General features: G+C 45.0%; 1 protein-coding gene across 1 annotated transcript in view; it reads right to left on the minus strand.

Moving 5' to 3' along the window:
- TTC23L (tetratricopeptide repeat domain 23 like) overlaps positions 1-23095 on the minus strand; it is a 48882-nt gene extending 25787 nt beyond the window's left edge. The window contains exons 1-6 of the mRNA XM_045998745.1: positions 22845-23095; positions 21358-21432; positions 17203-17383; positions 15181-15304; positions 4092-4248; positions 2499-2624 (exon numbers count right to left, since the gene is read on the minus strand). Coding sequence (XP_045854701.1) covers positions 2499-2624; positions 4092-4248; positions 15181-15304; positions 17203-17383; positions 21358-21425 — 656 coding nt within the window. The 5' untranslated portion in view covers positions 21426-21432; positions 22845-23095. The remainder of the gene's footprint in view (positions 1-2498; positions 2625-4091; positions 4249-15180; positions 15305-17202; positions 17384-21357; positions 21433-22844) is intronic.
- Between the last annotated feature and the right edge of the window lie 2020 nt (positions 23096-25115).

Below are 25115 nucleotides of genomic sequence, written 5' to 3' on the forward strand. Positions count from 1 at the left end.
TGATACAATAAAATACTTTAGACTTTAAAAATCATGCCTCTTTTTTAGACTAAGTAATATGGGGAAAAATTAAAAGTGTGCTAAATTTAAAAAAAGTGATATGACTATACTAGAAACTGACCTTGATATATCTTTCTATCTATATACCTATCTCTAACTAAAATGTACATCTATCTATATCTATATCTAACTAAAATGCCCATAGCAGTTATGTTTAGGGGGTGAAATTAAAACTAACTTTTATTTTCTTCTTCATATCCGTTTTTTCAAAGCTTCCAAAACAAATAGAATTTTTAAAAATGAAAATAAAATAGCATCCCATTCAGGTTTATCCCTCTAGACACAGTAAGATACAAGGAGAACATGGTAGTTCAAAGCTGTTTCTCACAAGTTATTGACTTTACAGTCAAACTCCAATAGCCTGTATTTCCTTCCAGATAAAACAAGGCTAAGAATACCCAAATTGCACGGTGGTTGTGAAGATTAGGTTAAAATTTATACATGAAATCACTTAACACATAGCAGATACACAATAATATTATTCCCCTCACCTCTTGCTTCCATCTTTGTATTCCCAAATTGAAAAAAAAAATGTGTGTGTATAAAATTATTTTAGATAAGGCATTCTGCAAGTTACAATGTAACAATCAAAACAGTACTGGCCTGTTATCTGATAATTCTTTACCAAAATATTTGATGAATCAGACCACTACCCCTTGACCATAAGAGCAGAAGTTGCGGAATGAAAACGCCTCTCATCAAGAGCTTGTAGGGAGATATTAGCCAAGATGTCTGGCCTATACAGTCACACTCTATTTTCCCTACCTTTAAAATGAGAAAAGGGATTTCCCCTTAGTACATATTTGTTCACTATAAAACATAATTAGATGTGGTACAGAAAGTGAGCTATGGATTCAGATGCCTCATCTACGTGCCGTCTCCTCTATTTACTCTTGCTGTGCCTTAATTTTCTTATCTGTGAAATGAAAATAAAAATATCGACCTCATAGGCTTATAGTAGAGGACTGAATTAAATAAATTATGTGAAGCACTTAGACTAGTGTCTTGGATACAGTTATACCTAGGAAATGTTCTAACACTTAGAACAGCACAAGTACAAAATAGATACTAGGTAAATACCGCAGAATGAATGAATGAACTATGCACTACAATTTACTCTGAAAAAGGAACACGGCTATCTTTCCCATGAGGCACAAAAACCTTAGCCACTGACCCATGTGATGGCAGCAGACATTCACTATACTCTAATTTATGGCCTTGTGGACCTACATCCCTGGTTAGATTAGCTCTGGACATTCCAACACCTCCCTGCCATTTCCCATTTGACTTCTAGATTCATGGTTAGAGCAGGCAGACATGACTCATGTATTTCACTTACTTACCCTTCAGTCACCTTCCCTACCACGCCAAGTGCTTACAGTTTTGGAAACAATTGCTTTCAAGGGTGTGAAGATATTTTCGAAATCTAGGGAATAGTAAGCCTTTTAGTCTTTTCTTCTGATAATCTGATGGGCCCACTCTCGTATGTAAATATCATGATTCTCTCTGAGGATACCTAACTCAGCTGCAAAACAGCTAAGTCTGGTTCTGACTTAAACAAATCCCATGTACTTGATTTCCATATGGAACAGTACTTTCCTTAAAAATGCATGTGCTGTGCATAGCTTCCGTGGGCCTCCAATAAACAGCCTTCATGAAGTGTTCTTTCCTTGTCTTTTAAGATATCATACTTAATGACAAATGTGCGTGGCAATTCAGAAAAAGACACAATTTGACAGTAAGTGTGAGAGGCAGCCTAAGGGCGAGGAGTCCCTGAGTTCAGACTCAGGTCCAACACTAAGGTCCAACACTTAAAGCTCATCACCATGGACGGTGTGCTTACTCTCAGCCTGGCTTTCCCTGCCCTCTGTCTACTGAGATCGTGACTGTGCTGGACCGGACCTCAGTGGTGTTTTAGGATTAAAGAGCACTGCCCACAAAGCTCGGACCGTGGGGTGTACTTTTGAGAAACACAAGCCTCTTTTAGCATCATTTGAAGCTCTGGGGTTTTTTTCGCCTGAGTATTTTTCTCCCATTCTATAGAGAGCACACGGAACCATCATGTAATTCCGGGCCTCCTTCACAAAACCTAAGCATCTCAAAGCCCAGGTCTTTTTTTTTTTACTTTATTTTTTAATTTATTTATTTTTTTCAGCGTAACAGTATTCATTGTTTTTGCACAACACCCAGTGCTCCATGCAATACGTGCCCTCCCTATTACCCACCACCTGGTTCCCCCAAACTCCCACCCCCGCCCCTTCAAAACCCTCAGGTTGTTTTTCAGAGTCCATAGTCTCTTATGGTTCGCCTCCCCTTCCAATTTCCCTCAACTTCCTTCTCCTCTCCATCTCCCAATGTCCTCCATGTCATTTGTTATGCTCCACAAATAAGTGAAACCATATGATACTTGACTCTCTCTGTCAAAGCCCAGATCTTACCTGCCCAAAGCAATGGTCAGGTCTTTCTCCGAGACTTGGGATTTGCAGACGCCTCCCTTAAATAATTCTTTTAGCTCCTTCATGTTTCTCTCTGCCTTCTGCAGGTTGAAATAAGCCTCTCTTCCAGTGACACAGTCAAGGAAAAGGCCAGGCACACAAACTCCCCCACTGCCAGGGACAGCAGGTGATAAGCAAATTAAAAGGGCTCTTTGGGAAAACAAAGCAGAATTTGAAAATGGGCACTTTACTGTGTTCTTTATTTTCCTCATGTGTATGTTGTCAAGAATTCTTTAGAAAACAAACAGAGCCCTGGGTTTCCCATGCTGCTAGCCTGAATCCAGCATTGGGGTGGGTGGTGAGCATGGGAGGCGTGAACAGAAACTGTACCCTTGGCTATGTTTCCTGTGCAGGCGTCCCCTGCGGGCAAGAGCCATACAGTTTTCCCTCGTTGGTTCCTATGAATGATAAAAGAGAGGAACGAAATCTGCTGAAAGGGACTTTCTGGATCATTTAGAAAGCCCAGGCAAAGCAGGTTTTTGGCAAGAAGCAAACAGCAGGAAATCCCCTCAATTCCCAAACATCCTTCTATTTCCCGCATTTTCAATAGCCCCTTCTAAGGGCATAACAGAGGAAGGCCAGAGATCAGTTTTTGCAAGCTGAGTATCAAGACCAAAAGAGTAGAGAGAGGGGGATGTGTAAAGAGGAGAGACTAGGGACACATGGTCTCAAAGACGACTCATGATTTTTTTTTTTTAATTAAGAATGTCTTACAAATGTGTGTGGCACCCCCCGTAGAGGCCACGCTCATCTCTGTACCGTTCCAACTGTGGTTTACATGAACGTGAAACGCCCTTAACAGTTCTCAAGGAGAGATGGTACCAAAAGGCTGTCAAAATCACAAGCTTTTGGCAGAGTAACAGTTTCACCCTGGGATATAGAGAACCTTTTTTTTTTTTTTTTTTTTGGCTATTTTGCTTGGCTTCCAGTTTCACGGGTAGTATTCTTGACAGCATTTCAGAAAAACAAAAATGATCAAGAGTCGATTAAATCAGAGGTTTCTGGCTGCATGTTACAATCACCTGGGGGACTTTTTAAAAATTTCAATAAACGGATGCACCCCAGACCTCCTAAGTCACAATCTCTGGGGTGCGACCCAAACAGCAATACTTTTTAAAGCTCCCCAGGGGATCCAGGGGATTGCATGACCCACAGTGCTGTAAATTACCACCCATTCTCCCTCTTCCTGACATTCCTCCCACCACCATCGCTGCGTCTTCACTGCCAACACTGATCCTCTTGGTGCTCAACAAAAGGTAGGACAGATGCCGAAAATTTTTCACCTGGCTAGGGGATGTGTCCCCAGTGAGATCCCTCCATGGCTCAACTCCGAGTTCACATGAACAGACAGAGGAGGGACATCCTACCTTTCTGGATGGAGATGAGAGACTGGCAAGGGAGGAGGCATCTGGCTGTTGGGACACAGCCATGGAGCCTGGTTCGATCTCCCCGACTCCTGTGTGAGACGGCCCGTCTGACAGGCACAGGGGGCCCCGGGCCCCGATCACCAGATCCCCACTAGGAAAGGAAGGATATCGGTTCTGCAGGAGACAGGCCACCCCCAGGGTGTAGTACAGCATGACCAGAGCGTCCAGGATCTCCTCCTTCTCCTTGTTTGAGGTGGTGCTGTCCTTCCAGGTCAGCAGCGTGTTCTTGGCAGACTCAGCGTGTTTCTTGGCCTGAGCTGGGAGGCCTGGGGGAGTTGGAGGGTGGGTGGCAAGACGAAAAACGTGAAAAAGGCATATTTCAGTCAAAGACCTTTCTGGGAGAAAATAGGTGGGTAGTGTGGTTGGCATATGGTCCAGAGTACTCGTTTCCAGAGCTGGCGGTACGTCAGAATCATCTGGAATACTGGTAGAGAATATAGATTCCAGGGTCCCACCCCAGACCTACTGAGTTGGAATCTTTAGAGAAAGGAAGTCCAGGAATCTATATTTTTAATTAATTCCACACGTGCTTCTTAAGCAGCCATCACAGCATGAATCTGTGGGCCTCTGTTTGGAAATCACTGATTGAGACAGGAGTAGAAGCTGAGTGTCCTGTTCCCAGTTCTGCCCCTGATGACATGTGACCTTTTCAACCCACAAAGCTTCTCCATCCTCCAAATGTAAAATGACAGTAATTATAGAAGCTGTCCCTTTACCAAATACCTGGAGATGGTCCAGAAACAAACTAGGTTATGCCACAGAGTGTTTGCTATGCTTTGAGCTTTCTGGAAAAGGCATTCTAAAAATAAAGGGCTTATGAATACAATCACTTCCATCTGGGGATTTTTTTGAATCCAAGATGAGGCTGGTTATACTAATTGGTCACACACACACATGCACACGCAAAGAATCCAATTCCTGAATGCAGTGAGGCCCCTTGCTAAGACGACAAAGGGAATGCCAAACTCCAGCCAGACAGAACTTTCAGTATGCTTCCCCTTGTTTCCTTACTAGAGGCTGGAGTTTCTGGGCACCCACTGGAACTGCTATTTGTCCAGTTAGCTGACAGAGGTAGACTTGATAACATTCAATTTCTAGACCTCATTCTTCATCTTCCAACTTAGCTCATGTCCACGGATCCCTGATGGGACAAGAGAAAGCCTGGAGAAAAGAGGAAGGTCAGCTGAGAGCTCATGATCCTAGGAGTTCTCCACTCTACTGCAGACAGGCATGGCTGGTGTTCCCATTCAGCTCTCCTCTCTGCAGGCTGGTAAACATATTCAGTGCTATCAGGGAGACCCACGTGCCCCTAATTCCCAATTCACACTCCCAGGCCTCAGTCTGCTCCTCAGTCTGCTCCTCCATCGGCCATTGGAGCCTGGTGTCTCAGTGCAGGTATAGTCAATGGCCATCAAGATGACTTGAAGTCTTCAGGCCTGCAGCCCTCATACATTCCAGATGTGCAGGAGCCCCTTAACGAGCTGCCACAAGGGCCAGGGTGAGGAGGGGAGGTGGAAGGAAGAACAGAGCTTCCCTGGGAGAGACCTACAAATGACCTGAAAGCCAGGAAGTCCCTGTAGAACACTCAGACGTGCCTGTCCATAGGTCTCAACTCAAGAGAAAAATGGGGGTCTGTGGCAAAAGAGAGGGCTGTTCTCCAAGTTACCAGGTAACAGCAACCCTCAGACTGCCCTGCACATCAGAAACACTCTCCTAAAATGCAGATTCCTGGGCCCTACTTCCCATTGTGGTTCACAGGTTCTGAGGTGAGAACGGAGGATTCACATTTCTAACCACCATTCTAGGGGACGACGTGATGTAGGCTGTCTAAGGACCACACGTGGAGAAGAAGCATTCAGTAAAATCTTTATACAAGAGGTAGGTCTCATCTTATTTTTGAAGAGTAGGTAGTTTGACTGCTGGAGAAGGATGAGGAAGGATGTCCACTTGGGGTAATCAGCCTGAGGCCATAAAGACAGAATAAGCAAAAACCCCGCGTGCACGCACATACTTGCATGTGCGCGAGAGCACACGCGTGCGCGCACACACACACACACACACACACATACACACACCCACACACTGGTGGGATGGAGCGGGGTATGTAGGGGTGTCAAGGCATAAGGAGACCAGCCTGACTGAGGGAGAGGTTTACATGTAAAGACACATAAGGTAAGAATTGGATGGGTCAAATGGAGTCCTGGGGGCGCCTGGGTGGCTCAGTCAGTTAAGTGTCTGCCTTCAATTCAGGTCATGATCTTGGGGTCCTGGGATACAGCCCCGCAGCTCATGCTCTCTCTCTCTCTCAAATGAATAAATAAAATCTTTAAAAATAAAATAAGATGGAGTCCTGGATGCCAAATGAGGAGGTTGGATTCCATGTTAGGTAATGGGGAGTCTTCACAGGTCTTGAGGAAGGGAGCAGCAACTGAAGTTGCCAAGGACATCAGACCAAGAAAATAAGACAGGAAACTGAGAAAGTCTTTTCAGTCAATAGGCTGTTTCCCACAACTAGGTGGGCCCCGGGAGTGAGTCAGAAAGAAGTGCAGGAGTCCAATCTAGATGCTTCCCTCAGTCTGTAGGAAGGAGCAAAGTGAAACTGGCTGAAACATTGAAAACCACCCCTGAGTCAGCACAATGTTGCTTCTGGGCTCCTGAGTGGAAAACAAATGAGAAAGCTGTCCTGAGGCTTTGCCAGTCTGCCTGCCATGCACCCCCCAAGTGCCCAGTGCTGGGCTGTGACACCCCCAGAGGAACACTACCTTAAGCTCAGCAGCTAATGAATTATAGGGTTCCTTGTCTCTGCTTTATCACATCCCACACTTTGGTCCTTTTGGTGAAAAAGCTGAGTTGGTGACCCCTGGGCTTGAGCAAACTGAACTAGGCTCTCGACTGAAAATGGCTCATTAAACTTCAAAGTCAGCCCTGAGGGAAAAAAGTCATTCCACTACTGCTCCCAGAATCCACTCTGGTCTCCAAAGTGGGGGCATGTAGCCCCTTACAGCACGCAAGATGCCAGAATGGTGTAGGAAAGAAAAGACAAACATTTCAATTTTTATCTTCTATTTTCATGAATAGTTATAATATTACATAATAGATTAATACCACTGACATAATTTATAATAAATACACATTTATGGAGTTTGCTCAAATTTTCTGAAGTGACGAGGGAGCTAATTCTCAAGGGTTTAAAGATCACTGCTCTGGACAATGTTTCCCAACCTTTACAAGTATGAAGGAGCTCTTTTTATGTTTCAAAAAATCCTTTACTTCGTGATATTTTTCTGGCATTTCCTACATGAGAAAATTCATGAGGCCAGAAAGTAGTGTGAATCAGTATCAGCGATCATTTGAAATAGATTTGCAAGAACATGCCCTTCTCATGCAAGGATAACACTGCAAATATATATACACACACGAGTCTCACGCTGTCTCTAGAAGAAGCTCATAGATCTGTGCTCTCGTTACCTTACTCCGAGTCCCACTTCCCCAGCGCCATTATCAAATAGGAGAGACCAAGTCATTTCCCTTGACTTGCCCTTCTCCCAAGCCAAGGATACCTTCTCCCAGCACCAAGAGTGCACCAAGCACAGAGGTCAAAATCAGGCCCTATGTCTGGAGCCTGAGGTTCAGAAATGACAGGGCTGAACTGGAAACTGGGCCCTGATACCATCCACCAAACATATCAAATCACTTTGCTTTAGTTTGAGATATGATCCCACCACTGACATCTTCACTCTGATTCAGGCCGAAGAGAATCTGCTCGGAGATACCCACCCAGTCTTTGGAGTTGCTGCTGTTACCTTTGATCGTCAACTATATTTAAGAAGTTCGCGCCGACAGCGATTAAAAGCAGGGCCTAGAGCCTGATTTCCCAGATACTGATCTTGCCTTAGCCGCTTCCTCCCTGTGGCCTTGAGCAAGTTACTTCATCTCTCTGTGCCACCGTTTAGTCACCAGTACAATGGTAATGAAAATACTTTCTTCCTTGTAGGCTGTTGTAAGGATTAATTTCATTAATTTGTGAAAATTCCAGCACAAGGAATGAAATGAGTTTGAGTAAATATCAGCCATCATCATCATCATCATCATAATCATTACGACTGCTACCACCACCATTAGGGTCCGTTCTCTTAAGCAATTTATTATATTTGCCCTGACTCCGGACCTTTGTCGTCGAGCAGCTTACAGAGTCTCCGCAAAAGGCCGAGTTCTCAAACACAACCTCCTTGCTGGCAGGCATGAATGGTTTCCTGCAGGTCAGATCACCCAGTTCTAATCATTCCCTGTTATTATTCCTGCACCAGCTTTGTCCCTTTTCAACCAACTGGACAGAGAACATAAGGCTTGTGACTTACGCTTTTCTGTATTTTGCAACACTTAGAATAGAGCCCAGGATCCCTAGAAAGTTCCCAGTAATAACAGGCTGACTCATTTACTGCTTCATTAATAATAAGCCACAGACCAGGAGACTGCTTGTCTGGGTCACTATTCTGTCCTTCCTGGACTCTTGGACAACAGTTCGGCACCAGGTGACAAAACTTATTGTTTCTGTAGCTGCCCTTGCTCGGCCACTGAAGCACTGGGCTCATTCGGGCCACCACCACCGAGTCTCACTTCCGGTCCCTTCCTCTAGTTTGCCAACCAGCAGCCTTTACCTTTGTAAAGGTCCCATGTTCTCTTGTGTTATTGACTCCTGAACCCCATTCCAACAATTGCTCTATTTCTTAAAACTGCCAAACTCTTTTTTCCTCACTCCTCCTCCTCTTCTAAAATTATCTTCACATGACTTTTCTGTCTTCGCCAGTGACCCTATTTTCCCTCATTCCTTTCAATACGTAGTAAGTAGCACACATAGTCTGGCCTCCTGGCCTCGGCTCCCTTCCTTCACGCCTGGGATCTGGCTTCTGCTCCCTCCGCTCTGCACAAACTCTTCTGCTGAGGCCCCCAGAGACCTCCTACTAAATACATTCAGTCATGGTTTCTCAGTCAGATGCCCTGACCTGCTTGGCTTCTCCTCTTGGCTCCGACGACACTACACCAACTCAGGTCTCCTTTCTGAACCTTCTCTCATTGCTTCTTTGCTAACTCTTTCCAAGCGTTCTTTGTTCCCTTCTCCAAGGGTCTGTCTTTCCGTTTCTTCCTTTTCTCCTCTCTTTCCCACTCAGAAGTTCTAACAATCCCTAGCATGTCCACCTTAGCCTCCATGCTTGTAATTTTCCGTTTCCCCTCCCCAGTTCTGCTCTCTATGCTTGCGACACTCCTCCTAGTCCCAAAGTTCTAGTTCCAAATTTCCAAGCACCGAGTAAAAACATGCTAGTGGATTTCTCTATTGCAATTCAAAATCACCAAAACCTGCACACGCCATTCCTCTCCCCCGTGCACTCCCGCCTTCCTGACCAATGTCTCTATGGCACCCGCAGGGGCCTGACCTTCATGGTCATTGTTGGGCCTCACTTCTCCTCAACCTCAAATCAAACATCAGGTCCTGCCAATTCTTCCTTCACAGTCTTTTTAATAAAAGATTATTTGTAAATAGTAATACATTTCCATGGCTCAAAAGTTAAAATTATATGACAAGGTCAGCATTGAAGGGTCTCATGTCCTCTCTTGTTCCCTTTCACTGAAAGGCCCCACTAGGTAACTGGTTTTTGCTTCTGCTTATGTATTCTTCAGTGTTTCTTTATGTCAATATAAACACAGATTCTCTCCCCTTCCTTCTTACATAAAATAAGGCATATTAAACCCATACTGTGTTGTACATTCTCTTTTGCCTGACGATGCATTCCGGAGTTTTTCCCCTGCTAGTATAGAGCACTTCCCCATGCCCTTTTTAAAGCTGCATATAATCTGCTGTGGGTTATTAGTCCTCTGGTGATAGGGACACTGGTCATAAACAGTGCTGCAAAGAATGACCTCATCCTGGTTATTCTGTAATATGTACTTAAGAAAAACTCCCAGAAAGACAAAAGATGAACATATCTGTCCTTTGGAGATGCTTAAATCCTTAGCTTCTCACTCATTCCATTTGTCACCAGCCGTGTTACATCTATATCACCAGATAGTGTCCCTTCCGGCTATCGTTGCAAGATGAACCTTTCCAAAAGCACCTTTGGATATATTCATCTGTCTGCTGGAAAATCTCCAGTCAATCTCCTTGCCTACCAAATAAATCACAAACTGCTTAGCTTGTATGTAAGACCCACCATGGTCTGCCAACCCACCCTCCTTTCCGGGTTCCTCTTAACAGTCCTGCCCTTGGCCAGACAACCTGCCCACTGCTTTCTAGATACGTGTTGTATTCTCATCCCTCCAGCCTTGTTCTTCACCAGAGGTGCTCACCCCTTCTGTCTACTCAAACCCTGCTCCTTCTTTAAAGGCCTTCTTGAATGGCACTTTCCCCTCTGAGTCTATCACTTGCCACCTCAGCCTGAAATAATTCCACCCAACTTCCGGAACTCCCTGTATTTAAATCGATCACATGACATTTGCCTCATGGTGCTTTCTGTCTATATGTAGCTCACCTCTCACACGAGGCTGTGACTTCTCTGAAGGCAAAGACTGTGCCTCTGTACGCTGTATTTCCCAAAGTCCCTCAGTAAAACTCACTGGAAGACTGTTTATTGAGAGAAAGCAGCCTTTTGGCCTGACTCCCACTCCCCAGGGCTGGCAGAGGCTCACAAGGAAATGAGGCAAGGAGGTCTGGTGGCTACAACACACACATACGCACGAGGAGGCAGCAACATGCACAGACGCATCCATCTGCTTACGCAGAAGGGCCGGCTCCTAAGTTCTCCCTGTTTTAAAGCAGTTGAGGATCAATGACAAAAAAACGAAGTGGAATTCAGCAAGCACTTCATCCCTTGTGGCGGTCTGTGATTTTCCAAAGCTTGGGTTGTTTTATTCTATGGACCAAAGACTTTAAAACAAACGTACAGGGAAAGACTGGATAAGTCTTCCAATTGAAATACGAGGTTTCCCTTACCTGTGAAGCATAAAGAATAACAAGGAGGACATTCGGAGATGGAGAGAAGGGAGTTAGGGGAAATTGGAGGGGGAGACAAACCACGAGAGACTGTGGACTCTGAGAAACAAACTGAGGGTTTTAGAGGGGAGGGGAGGGGAGTGGGGGGATGGGTGAGCCTGGTGGTGGGTATTAAGGAGAGCACGGATTGCTTGGAGGATTAGGTGTTATACATAAACAATGAATCTTGGAACACTACATCAAAAACTAATGACGTACCGTATGCTAACTAACCTAATACAATAAAAATTGAAAATAAAAACAACAGAGAAATCCAAAAAAGAAAAAATCAAATAAATAAAGAGGTTATTCTCAAGAAAAGGTCATGATCATAATCTACTCTGGAAAAACTCTACATTAGGTTTCAGAAAGTCTAGAATCAGGAGCACCTGGGTGGCTCAGTTATTAAGCATCTGCCTTCGGCTGAGGTCATGGTCCCAGAGCCTAGGGATATAGCCCCACATCGGGCTTCCTGCTCAATGGCGAGCCTGCTTCTCCCTCTCCTTAGGCCATTCCTCTGGCTTGTGCGTGCTCTCTCTCTCTCTCTACCTCTCTGTCAAATAAATGAATAAAAATCTTTAAAAAAATAAATTTACTTCACTTCTTCAAAAAAAATTTATTTCACAAGAATCCAGGGGTATTGTGGGGTGTCTGGGTGGCTCAGTTGGTTAAGCGACTGCCTTCAGCTCAGGTCATGATCCTGGAGTCCCAGGATCGAGTCCCACATCGGGCTCCCAGCTCCTTTGGGAGTCTGCTTCTCCCTCTGACCTTCTCCCCTCTCATGCTCTCTCTCTCTCAAATAAATAAATAAAATCTTTAAAAAAACAAAAAACAAAAAACAAAAAACAAGAATCCAGGGGTATCTCTTTGTACAAAAATTTAAATAAGAGGAAAAAAACTTAAAAATAAAAACTACAGTGGGGCACCTGAGTGGCTCAGAGTCCTGGGATCAAGCCCACAGCTCCCTGATCAGTGGGGAGCCTGCTTCTCCCTCTCCCTCTGTCTGCTGCTCCCCCTGCTTGTGTTCTCCCTCTGTGTCAAATAAAGTAAAATCTTTAAAAACAAAACAAAACAAAAAAACCTTCGTACTCTAGATTCCTCGAACAGCAATGTCTGTATCATAAAAAAGAAAGAAAGACAAAGTCTGGGTTCAAGGGGGGATACTGTTCTATTATGTAGGCACTGTCTCATGAGAATGTTGTTTCTCCCATCTAGAAAAAACAAACAAATCTTCCTGTAAAAGGAAAACTTTTTCCCCCCTCCAACATACCACCCAAATGTGGTTCTCCATTTGTGTGGCAGGAACAACTGTGACTCAGGGAGAAGAGGATGGTGTTCTCATCAACTTCTGTGCTATGACCTGTTCGCCTATCTTGACCCAACTTGGAATCTATTTGGAAAAGCAAAACTCGGAGTCCGGTTGTGAATGTTCACAGAATGGGCTGATTTCAGAAGATGAGGGCCAACTTCCTTCCACAGACCTACCATAATCATCTCTCCAAACACAGGGAGGCAGCCTCTGGCCCGGCCCAGGCTCAGGCAGATGTCGCCCTCAAACAGTGGTGGTGCCCTCCTCTCCAGTTCAAGCTGCCATCACTGCAAGGCTCAAGTTAAGCAAGAATCCCCTAGACAGTCTCACTGAATCTGGGCTCTCCTGGGGCCGAAGGAGTATAATCATCCATGGCAAATCAAGTAGCCATGGTTTGCCAACTGCCAAACACACGGGTCTCCCTTCAACCTTCACGTCATCTGACCTCTCTCTGAAACCGCTGGAACCACACCTCACTTCTTTTTGAAACCCTTTCTCTCCCCTTGGCTGCTCTGACACAGCCCCTCCTGATTCTCCTATTTCCTTTGCTGGCTCTGCTTCCATGGGCTGCCTGATGCTCTCATTCTCCCCTCTTCCCTCCTCTGCCCTCTTTCCCTCTCTTTCTACTTTTTCTGATCAAGCGCATCTACTGCCACAGCCTCAGCTTGCCCCTGTGTGTGGATCCTCCCAAACCCGCTGCCTTCCCGAGCTCGGGCTCCACTTCCCAGCTGCCTGCCGAGTACCTCACCGGGATGCTCGTGGCCACCTCCCGCAGACAATGATCTGGCCTGTCTGAGCCCAAACTCGGCAGCTCCCCACCCACCACCCCCATCAGCCTGCTCTTCCTCTTAGCTCCCTATTTCAGCTACCCTTCCAGGTCATGCCCTATTCAATTCAGCCCTTCCCTCAGCTTCCCTCAGCTTCTCACTCCGTTCTCCACTACAGGTCACCAGTTCTGCGTGTCATTTCTGCCACATTCCAACCGCCATGGCCAATGCCCTCAGCGCCTCTTGTCTGGCAGGATAACGGCCTGAGTGCTCGGCGCCTTTACTCTTTCTATCAGTCCCACCCGTCCTCCCGAGTTTCTCATTTCACAACATCAGATTACGTCACCACCTCACTCAAAACCTTCCAGTAACTCCTGAAATTCCTTGATACCTGGGCCCAGATTAACCTTCCAGGCAAGACCAGTCTGTCCTGAGGTGCCTTCTGTCCAACCCTAACCTCACGGATCCAAAGGGAAACTACAGTGTTCTGTGAGGAGTCTCACAGAGGCCCTCTCAGCTGCCAGTCCTCAGAGCAATACACGTGGAGGCCCAGCACGGGGTTCTCTACTACTCCCCTTGAAACCTACTTGGTAAACTCATCTTCATGCTTCAAAGACAAGACAAATGTTACCGTCTCTCTGCAGCCTTCCCTGACAGCGGCAGAACCCCTGATCTGCCTCATTTGTTTCTCCAGAACTGTGTTCCTGCCTCTATGATCATCTGTCCCTGCCTACTACAGGATCCCCGTGTCTCCAGAGGGCGGGGACTAGCAGTGCTCACTCACATGTCACGAGTGTCCAGCACAGTGCCCAGACTTCTCACAGGAGCTCTCGAAGTGCTCCAATGGCATAAGGCTAAATTTATACTCTTACAAAGGCAGCAAGTTTGAAACAGAGAAAGTCCAAATGAAGAATAACGTAGCTCCATTCAAAGGTTTCTTTTGCTGAAGGCCTTCCTGACGTCCCTTAAATCTCACAAAGTGGTTGCCTGTTCTGCCAGGAAGTGAGGACTACCTCCTCCCCTTAGCCATGTCAGCCTTCTCTCAGAACACAATAGATGTGTTCTTAAGGCCTGAAAGAGCCCTGCTGTGACCTCACTGTGGCCCAGTGCTTCACTGTCCCCAACATCAACCACTTGTGGGCTTGCCACATCAATGGCCAAATGAATCTAAAATTTCATTAAAAACATGAGCTCAACAGGTCCCAAGGAGCCCTAAGCAAGAACACACGTTCTGAAGTTAACAGAATTAATTAATAATAAATTGAATTCCATTTTAACTTTTTCAAAAGCTCCAGTTTCAAATATCTAGGCTCCTGATGGCCTAGGTACACTGGTTCCCTTCCCCTGTAGCCCTCAAACCGTCTCAAGGCCTTAAATCACTTCCTTGTTAGGTAAGCTAGGCCCCACCTAAAGACCCAGGTCCAAGGGTACTTGAAAGAGTCTTAGGCCAGTGGCTCAGTTCTGTCAAGCAGTGACACCTGCTGATCCATACTGTGTACCAGAGACTGTATTTGGCTATCGGGAAGACCTAGTCCCTGCTCTCAGGGAGCTTCTGTTTCAGAGACAGAGACATGTAAACAAAGCAGATGTGAACGTGTACAAAGAGATCTGTGGTAGGCGTGTATGCAGTCCGTGCAGGACGGCACGGCTGGCCACGGGACACAAAGCCCTGCGCTGACCCTGTCCTTGGCTCCAAGACATGTTCGTGCCTCTGTCAGTCTGAACAAGTATTTCCGGAGCCTCTACTGCCAAGTTCCTGCCCTCGTGGATCTTACACTTGGGTTTCTTTTAGCAAATGCATCCCCATCTTCTTCTTTTGTACAGAGTACCTTCCAGAAAGCACTATTTCTCTAGGATGAGGACTTGGTCTTTTCCTCAGCCAGACCTTCCAGGAACTTTATTTCTATGATCCTGTCATACTGCCTGCCTCATCCATGGACTTTTCTGCCTTTTGCTGAGGTGGGAGTTGGGGCAGGAAGGGCCCTCCCCCACTCCCCCCCACCCTGCCTCCGCCATCCCCACCCCACCATGCTTGTAGGTTGGGTAGTTTGGCTCTCGTGGGCTGGTCCACCCACACCCAGCGGGGGAAACCACGTACCTCTCAGTGTCAGGTAGCCATAAGCCAGGCTGGCCATGGCCTGTGCACATTTCCAGTGTTCCTCCCCAAAAATAATCCGAGAAAGGATGACACAGCGTATCAGCTCCTTGTTTGCTTGGGTGTTCTGCAGAGAGCAAAGACGTCATTATGCTTTTTGGAAAGGAGGGAAAGCTCTAGCCCAGGCTCTTCACAGGAATATAGGGCTGAATTCACCTTTTATCATTTTCTCTTCTCTCCCCTTCCCATTCCGGTGACCGATCCAGCAGGGCCTGGTGGCTGTCCCTTATTCCCAGGCCCTCACACTAAGCTCTGCTCCTCGCTTCTGCCATGAGTACGTGGTTCAAAGTGCCCTACCTTCCACAGGGCTGACCAAAACAGCCGTTCCTAACTGCTCCCACTCTTGCCCCCTCCCCTAGTCTACTCAATCTCATAAGCCACAGGGACTTGTTTTAACCTTTTATCATGAAAAACTTTAGCAATATACAAAAATTGCATGAAGAAGGGCTCACTTAGTTTCATGAGGTATCCGCTCATGGTCAATTTTGTTTCCTATCTACCCCCTCATCTACCCACGCTCTCTATTATTTTGAAGAAAAATCAGATATTAAATCACTTCATATCCCATTAGTGTCTCCCAAAGACATGGACTTAGCCTTATAACTGGAAAACCACTCTCACCAAATACTAACAATAATTCTGTAATGTTCAGTATCTAGTCTCATAAGTCTAATAATTACCTCATAAATCTAATCATCTATTTTTTTTTTTTTTACGGTCTGCCTGTCCATATGCTGAGATAAGTCTTCTGAATCTCTTTCCATCTATAGGTTCCACCTCCATCTCGTCATTATCCAAACTGGCTGAGGACTTGGCAAGCCTTAAAAACGCTCAGTTGTCCTCTATGGCAGATGGTACTTGTCTGTTTCTAAACGCAAACGTTCTAGCCTGGGTCTGTGAAATACGAATGGACAAATGGGTATAGGCCAAGACAACTGTCCTCTCAAGGCCTCTGGACGATTTACAGAGGCACATTTATAGATCTACCCAAGAGGGGTATCAGCTTCTATCATCTGCCTGTCAGGTATCTCCTGGCCTTTCCCAAAGCCATCTACACATCTTTTCTCCACACCTGACTTTAAGCTCATTTTTCCCCTGGCCAGGAAGTCAGTGTATGGATTCCTCAGTGGATGAGTCACGCTCCAGAAGCGTGTTGGTGCCTGCGTTCTAATAATGATGGCCACCTGTCTCAGGCTCCTGGATTTTGAACACTCTGATCTTGTTCTTGTTCTTCTGTAAAGAGTTAAGAGCACTTGTCCTGAGGTCCTAGTTACCAAGTCTCTGCCTCACTCTGAGAAATGCACCCCTGGACTCTGACCTCTGCTGCTACATCCCCTTTCTGATGGTTTAGTTTGCTTATGAGTCTACTGAACCCCTGGCATCTGAGCCTGGGCCTCAGCTTGGCTACCCTTGTCCTCAGCCTCCTGCCTCACTATCCTGGCCTTCCTGTTACCCAAGAAATCTCATTCTGAAACCTCTCAGGAAAAAAAAAATTTTTTAATTAAAGGTAATCAAGGGGTGCATGGGTGGCTCAGTCACTGGGCATCTGCCTTTGGCTCAGGTCATGATCCCATGGTCCTGGGATCAAGCCCCATGTCAAGCTCCCTCTCCCACTCCCCCTGCTTGTGTTCCCTTTCTCACTGTGTCTCTCTCTGTTCGAAAAACAAATAAAATCTTTTTTAAAAAATGAAAGGTAATCAAACATCAATACAAGAAACAAAACAGACATTTTCAGTTTAAAGTCAGGGGCACACACCCGCCACGGAAGAAAGCACAGCGAGCCAGGTGTGGAACCCGAAGGCAGGGCGGCTCCCCCACTATGCTCTGCCTTGCTCCCTTCCACTTACAAAGAAATACAGCAACTTCCCCTACTTTGAGTCCTTCAGTGTCCACTGAAGGCAGAGCTTCTGTCTTCATGGACATATTTTTAAAGGGAAACTAAAACCTAGTGGGCTTTTGTTTTACCATCTTTTTCTTTATCAGCTGAGCTACTTTCTTCTGGGATTGGGCCAATTTCTCTTTAGGAAGAGACATGCAGCCTATGGTGTTCTCCTTGGTTGTAGTGTCTTCTTCACTCTCTCCAGACCCGCTAGAGGAACACAATTCGTCTCTTCGCTGGTATGCTGGGATCTTGGCTTGCTGGGACCTGTAGATATCAGAGAGAGATGTGGATTCAGATTTGACCTCTGAGTATCTCAGACCAGGGGGGAGGGATATGTCCTCTAACAGAAACTTGAAGGAATAGTCTGGAGACAAGTTCATGTTCCCCCCTGAAGCCCAGGAATCAGGACAGCAATGTGTGATTCAGATGAAACAGATTTGTTAAACCATCCACTTCCATCAGAGTCCCAGCTCTGCTACTCACTAACCACAGGATCCTCAGCAAGTTATTGGTTTCTTTGTAAAATAAGGTCAATCAGAGAAGGTGACTGGATTAAATCAGATGATACTCGGGGTGCCTGGGTGGCTCAAGGGATTAAGCCTCTGCCTTCAGCTCAGGTCATGATCTCAGGGTCATGGGATCGAGCCCTGCATCAGGCTCTCTGCTCAGTGGGGAGCCTGCTTCCTCCTCTCTCTCTGCCTGCCTCTCTGCCTACTTGTGATCTCTGTCAAATAAATAAATAAATAAATAAAATCTTTAAGAAAAAATCAGTTAATATTCATAAATCACTTAGTTATTTAGTAAGTACTATTTTAATATTAGCTATTTTTATTTTATTAGCTCCATGACTGGGTTTCTTCATCTACAAAACAAAGATGTTGAATTGGAAGATCTCAAAGATCTTTTACATTCTAAAATTCTGATCCAATCCAGGAAAGAGAATCTATATAATGAAATAATGGGAAGGGAATTAATAGGTTGAGGCTAGATGTCACTGTCCTCTTCCATGTTTCTTAAAAACAGTGGCTAACTAAAGAGGATATGGTCCCAACGAGGAGAGGGGAGGGAACCCCACAGGTCAAGAACAGATGCAGAAGCAAAATGGCCATCCCAATTGTATTAGAAATAAATGTGTTGAAAAAGAGCTGAATGGCTGAAAATCTCCCCCCCACACACACACTTGTTTCTCTCCCTCCTACCCTCTCTCCCTTCTTCCTTCCCTCTCTCTCTCCCTCCCACCCCCTCATTCCGCTCTCCTCTCTCCTTCCTGCCCCCTCTCCTGTCTCACATACACAATATGTATATGTATGTGTATGTGTAGATCTCTAACTTCGATGTTGAACATGATTATGAATGGGTGGTTGGAAATGATAAAGATAAAAGTCAAAGGAGGTAATCTTAAACAAAAAAGAGGCGTAACCATGTCTTAACATCACCAGAAAAATCAAAGTGATCCAGAAAAAATAGAATTCTGAAATCTTAAGAGCAGCAACAGAATGTTTAATTAATTATAAACAAATCTTCCAAAGGAATCATCTTTGTATATGCAATTTTAAAAGTTATACAACTTTTAAAAGTTCAACCACTACATAGTTTTAAGAATCATATTTATCTCCCTTTTCCACTGATTAAATAAGTAATAGATGTTTACTCTAAAAAGAAAAAAAGAAGCAGAAAAACAAATGTCAAGTGTAATCTTTTACACTAGGTTTGAAAAACGACATGTTAATATCCATTCAGAGTTCCTGTTCTAAATAACCTACCCAGAGGCACATGAGCAAACTGGGTCACATAGAAGGGGAGCAACATTCCTCCAGGCCCAGGCCCTGGCAAAATCACCTTCTGCTCACAAACAGAAGTGTGCTTTCAGAAGACATGCAAACTCAGTGGAAAAGCCAGAGAACATGGCTGATGCAAGGTGATCGGAAGGTGAGTGCTAAGCTTGCCTCCTTTCCACCTGGTGAATTCCATGCTCCCAACTCAGATGTCACCTCTGCTGGAGTCTGGTACTAGAGTAGCAAGTAGAGACACCCTCCAAAGGACTTGCAAAAATTTCCTCCAAACTTCTACTACAGTGCAAATCACGTTATAGTCACATGTTCAAAATTCATTCGTTTTGTTTCTGAGTCATCTTTGACTCAGCAAAATAATCTCTACCAGGGCGGGGGCTAAATCTCATTTGTTCCTGAAGCCCTGATACCTGCCTTACCATAAAGATAAATAATGGCTCATTAAATGCACAAATGAATGAAAAAAGAAAACACAGTCTTTAGGACACTTGAAAAATACTGAAGATAGAGGGAATCTGAGGCAACAGATCCTGAGTCAAGAAAACTAACAGAAACTTGAGTCCCTCAGTAGAAGATTTTGCCTAGGCTGCATATTTCATAGACCTGGAGCAGAAGTTCAATCTACTTGGATCACCAAGGACTGCCAGTCATGGATCTTAAAAATGATAAGCCCTGGGGGCACCTGGGTGGCTCAGTGGGTTAAAGCCTCTGCCTTCGGCCCAGGTCATGGTTCCAGGGTCCTGGGATCGAGCCCCGCATCAGGCTCTCTGCTCAGCAGTGAGCCTGCTTCCCCTCCTCTCTCTCTGGCTGCCTCTCTGCCTACCTATGATCTCTGTCTGTCAAATAAATAAATAAAATCTTTAAAAAAAAAATTATAAGCCCTAAATATTTTAAGTTCAGGCTTCGATAAATTAAGTTGAGACCAATGGCAGGAGCTTCAACAGCAGCAACCTCGAAAGAAGGAGAAACACTGAGGTCTTGACTAATGACTTGAGAATGTAAAGCCCTAAACTAGCTTTGAACATCTTGTCATGGAAGATAAGAAAGATAACTAGAGAATACTGACCAGTCAGATCACGTGAAAGATAAAATAATAGTCAGAATAAAAAGAATAGGCAGGTTGAACGAAAGGTCTGTTTTACCAGGTTTATAACTTATTCTTATAATGCCATCATAAATACAAATTCAGACTAGTAATAATAAATATGAATTATCTGATTACTTCCAAGATACCCTATCATGAACACAACTTCCTAACTTCAATTTTTAAAGTTATACAACTTTTAACCTCAGGATATTTCATGAGGTGGTACAAACTTACTAAAATGTTAACCACTAGTCACATGTGGCTATTATGCACATGAAATGTGGCTCATCTGAAATGAGATATGCTGTAAGTATAAAATACACACTGAATTTCAAAGACTTAGAGGAAGAAAAAAATAAAAAATATTTCACTACTTATTTTATAAAATATTACAGATATTTTAAGATAAATATAGTATTAAAATTCAACCTACCTATTTCTTTTTTATTTTTTAATATGGCTCCTGGAAAACTTAAATTACATATGTGGCTCGCATTTGTGACTTGCATTATATTTCTATTTGATAACACTGGTATAGATCAATCGTTCTCAACCAGGGGTGATATTGCCCCCAGGCGACATTTGGCAATGTCTGGAGACATCTTAGTTTGTCATTACTCAGACAGTGCTACCGGCATCTACTGGGTAGAGACCAGAAATGCTGCTAAACATCCTACAATACATACGCCAGCTTTCTACAACAAAGAGTTAGCCAACCGAAAATGTCAACAGTGCCAAGGCTAGTATAGAAAAAACCCTGGTATAGAAAAATGGTTAAAGAATTGACTCTGCAATCCGGGTACGCAGTTTGAATCACTAGCTGTGGGATTTGGGGACAATTACTTAACTTTTTCTGATTCATACTCCTTATTTACAAAATTATAATAGTATATAATAGTACTACCAGTACAGAGACATTGGGACAATTAGATGACTTAATACATGTCAGCACTTTGAACAGTGCCGGGCACATAGTATTTGCTCAGTAAGTAATAGCTATTATGTGAAAGTTTTAGTTTATTATCGCCTCTTTATTTCATGAAATAATTTTAATTTCCTCATTATCTTTATTATAGTTAATTCTCCATGACTTCATCAATCTTGTTATAATTAACCTATCTATAAAAAAATAAAATTTCCCTTTGGTTGGGAAAAAACAATTATGTTCCTTCTTGCCTGGCTTGCATAAGTACAAATGGATCACACAGCAAAACTGTTAATTAAACCACACCACAGAAGCTCAAATTCCTCTTCAATATAATATGCATGCAAAGCTCCGCAGCCCAGGTTTGCCTCAAGTGGGAGGTCCTAGTATTCCAGGCCAGTAACTGTGGGTGATGTCAAGCTTCTGTGGTACTTACAGGTGGAAGCAGAAGTCCCAGTCGGTGTCATTGCTGACAGTTGGAATGCGAATGGGGCTGGCTTTCATCTTCTTACTGCCAAGAACCACAAGTCAGAGTGGCTTTAGGGAAAAAAAGACTTAGAAGTCTATTTTCTCTCTGTAGGAGGCTATTAACATTAAATCGAAACTGCCCAAATACATAACCCATCTGAAATAAATAAACAGACTTTCCACACTCATGTACAGAGATACCTAGAAGGCAGAAAGTAAAGACATTTGTCATATTAAAACTCAGAATTAAATTTCTTTCTCCTAATTCCTATTCCTGTACCTCCAAAATCCTTGACTTTTTTTTTTTTAACCCCCTGAAAGTCAGTATATTTACACTCCCGATTCATCAAGACTATGTTCTCCTGGGGCATCTGGGTGGCTCAGTGGGTTAAAGCCTCTGCCTTCGGCTCAGGTCATGATCTCCGGGTCCTGGGATGGAGCCCCACATCAGGCTCTCTGCTCAGCGGGGAGCCAGCTTCCTCCTCTCTGCCTGCCTCTCTGCCTACTTGTGATCTGTCTGCCAAATGAATGAGATCTTTGGGGAAAAAAAAAAAGACTATGTTCTCCTACTCAAGTCAGATATTGTTTCTGCCAGATGGAACCAAGTAAAGCAACCAGTTCGAAGCATCAAATGAACGATAGCCAGTGTATCAGTAAATTCTCCCTGTCCCTAGGGCCATCCCACTATTAATAAGAAGTCCTAGTTAAGGAACACACACGCGTCTGTTTGGGTATTGTCCATAGCTGATGGGGGAAATGACTGAAACCTCAGGACAAAAATCTTATTTATAATTATTTGCGAAATTCAATTCTCACAGCTCTCCCTATCACTTAAATCAAATCTAAACCGAATGCATAGTTATGTACTGACCATCAACACCCACCAAGTCGCTCTTCATTTCATCCTGCAGAATCATTCCCACCTGAGCTCTCAGTAGCTCTGACACAGACTCCAGAACATCCACAATCCAAACACCAGAAGATTAATTTCTCTTTCTAATCTCTACTTTAAAAACTATGGCCAGGGGTGCCTGGGTGGCTCAGTGGGTTAAGCCTCTGCCTTCGGCTCAGGTCATGATCTCAGGGTCCTAGGATCGAGCCCTGCATTGGGTTCTCTGCTCCGCGGGAAGACTGCTTCTCTCTCTCTCCCTGCCTCTCTGCCTACCTGTGATCTCTCTCTGTCAAATAAATAAAATCTTTAAAAAACAAAAAACTATGGCCAGGGCGAGGAGTTTCGCGTTCTCAACCTCCTAAATTCTGTTCTATGACATGCCAGATGGCCCTGAATAAATTATAACACCAAACTTTGGCCCCTCTCCCAAATGCAAATCGCTTCCTTCTTTTCCCCGCAACTTCGCAAACCCAGACGCCACATTCTGAGCCCCAGGCGAGCATCCCGAGGCTTCTTTCTCGCGGGTGGTGCCCCCGCCACAGAGGCTCCAACTGGAAACGCACCCGCGAGGAGCAGAGAGGTAGCAGGTGGGCCGCCCCCCTGTCCAAGGGCAGAGAAGCCACGCCCCGGAACTAGCCTTTCCGGCTCCCTCAGCCGAGAACTCGGCTTCCTCGAGCGGTGTCCGCGTCCAGGCTTCAGCGGACTTCGTTCAGGGAGCCGCCGCACAGGTGCGTGGCGGAAGCGAGGTTCTCTGCGCGGTAGACCTGGCGCGCTGGCTGCCCAGGTTCCGGCTCTGGAGACAATAGGGTTGCCATGGGAACGGAACGCCGCCGACAGAGTCGGGAGCGTCGGCGCCTGTAGCCATGGCGACGAGGGGCACTTCCGGTCGGAAAATCCCGGGCCGCTCCCGGGCGCTTGGGCCGCTCCCGGGCGCTTCCGCCGCACCCTAGGCTTTCCGGTCTCCGCGGGCGGGACGCGCGCACCCTGGAGCTCTTCCCCAAGCTTCCCTTTGCTGCGGTTGAGTCGTCTGCTGCTGTTTTTCTGAAAGGGACTTTAGCTTTCAGGCACGAAGATGCAGGAAGAGGAGCGAAATCCCGTCTCAGGATAGAAGAGGGCGCTGGGCTCCACGACCCCACTTACGTAAAGCTGCGGCATACCGGACTAAATGGGCGCCCCTTTCGGCGCCCCTTCGCACACCCTGCATCCCCGAAGTCCCCCAGGTGTTCTGGCTCTCCGGACTGGAGAGGAAAGGCCCCGATGTAACTGTTGATGGTGTCAGCACCGTCTGTGTTGCCTCTCCCGGTAAGATCTGAGCTATGCTTGATCAGGAAAGTGGAATGCAGGAAATGAATAGTTTGAGCAATGGGCCACTAATTCTGCTACTGATCAGCAGTTCCAACAATATTCTCAGGGGGTGGGGCACATTGGGCAAACACCACATAGCCCTAATTTATGCAGCATGTATTCTTAGACCATTCCTCTTCAGGAGCCTGAAATACACAATGATGATAATTCAGATTTGACGGGTGCACGGCAGTTGGGGCCAGTACCCAAACCAACAGTACCAGGTCTGCAGCCTGGTGCCCAAGGGTGTTATCACAAACCCTACAGTGAACGAGGGCCCTATGACAAGTCAAGTTGAAGACGGTATGCCTTTGTTAAAAAAAAAAAAAAAAAAAAAAAAAAAAACAGGCTCGGTAGAGAGAGAAGGAAAATATTTGCTAAGAACTTGAAAGGTGGTGTTTACATTTGTTGTTTGTTCTTTCCAGTTCCAGGTTGAAGTTTAATAGCTATTGATCCAATACTGCCAAGATAGATTTTCTGCAGTTAGGTTGGAAGAGCTATTTAAATGAGTTTGTTTAAATATCTCTCAAGTGAAACCTGAAGGGCATTGTAACTTAAGGTTTAAATCTGTACCCTCAAGATCCTGCACCAAAGTTTTAGAAAGATCCCACCCCTTTATTCTGTTTCCTAAGAGAACTCCCAGCGTGGAACAAAGCTGAGAGCAATGAGCTCCACTTAAAGATTGCAGGGCTCTGGTTTTGACTCCATGTGGCCTGGGCCAAATCACAGCTCTGGAGTCTCAGTTTTCTTGCCCAGACAAGGAGAGTATTTGTGACCACTTGCTTTCCAGAACCCCTCCCAGTCCCCAGGATTCTGTGCAGCAAACCGCAGATTTTTGTGAGTATGAAAGGTATTTAACACATATGGGGATAAAAAGGAAGAGCTGCTTTGCTGTTCTCTAACACCGATTCCCCCTTATCCTTGTTAAATTGGTCTTGATCACACTGAAAAGTTTTAATGTTCTCATTTTAGGAATTGGCTGGGAGGTTTTTTTCTAAGTATATGAAATGTAACTTGTGGTTCCTGAACACCAGCTTCTGCTCATCATTGTGAAGTGAGGTAACAAGACAAGCACTGAATTCCCATTCTAAAAATGACAGTCTGGTTTCACCTCCATTTAATTAGCTTTGACCTTGGGGTGCCTGGGTGGCTCAGTTGGCCTTTGCCTTTGACTCAGAGTCCAGGATTCGAGCCCCACTTCCTGCTCAGCGGGAAGTCGTCTTCTCCCTCTGACCCTCCTCCCTCTCATGCTCGCTCCCTCTCTCAAATAAATAAATCTTTAAAAAATAGTAATAATTAGCTTTGACCAGAAGCAATTTACCTGTAAGATTAAAAGTCAAGTTAAAAAAAAAATGTTGAACTCTCAGAGTTCCAAACCTGTGTGCTGTTTGTTTTTTTTTTTTTTTTTTCCTTTCCTTGCCATCTTCGTCCTGTCCCCAAACCCAAATATAAACCTTAATTACAGGTAAATGTGCTCTAGGTTTGTTCAG

This window comes from Meles meles, chromosome 3 (assembly GCF_922984935.1).
Source record: "Meles meles chromosome 3, mMelMel3.1 paternal haplotype, whole genome shotgun sequence".
NCBI classification, from domain to species: domain Eukaryota; kingdom Metazoa; phylum Chordata; class Mammalia; order Carnivora; family Mustelidae; genus Meles; species Meles meles.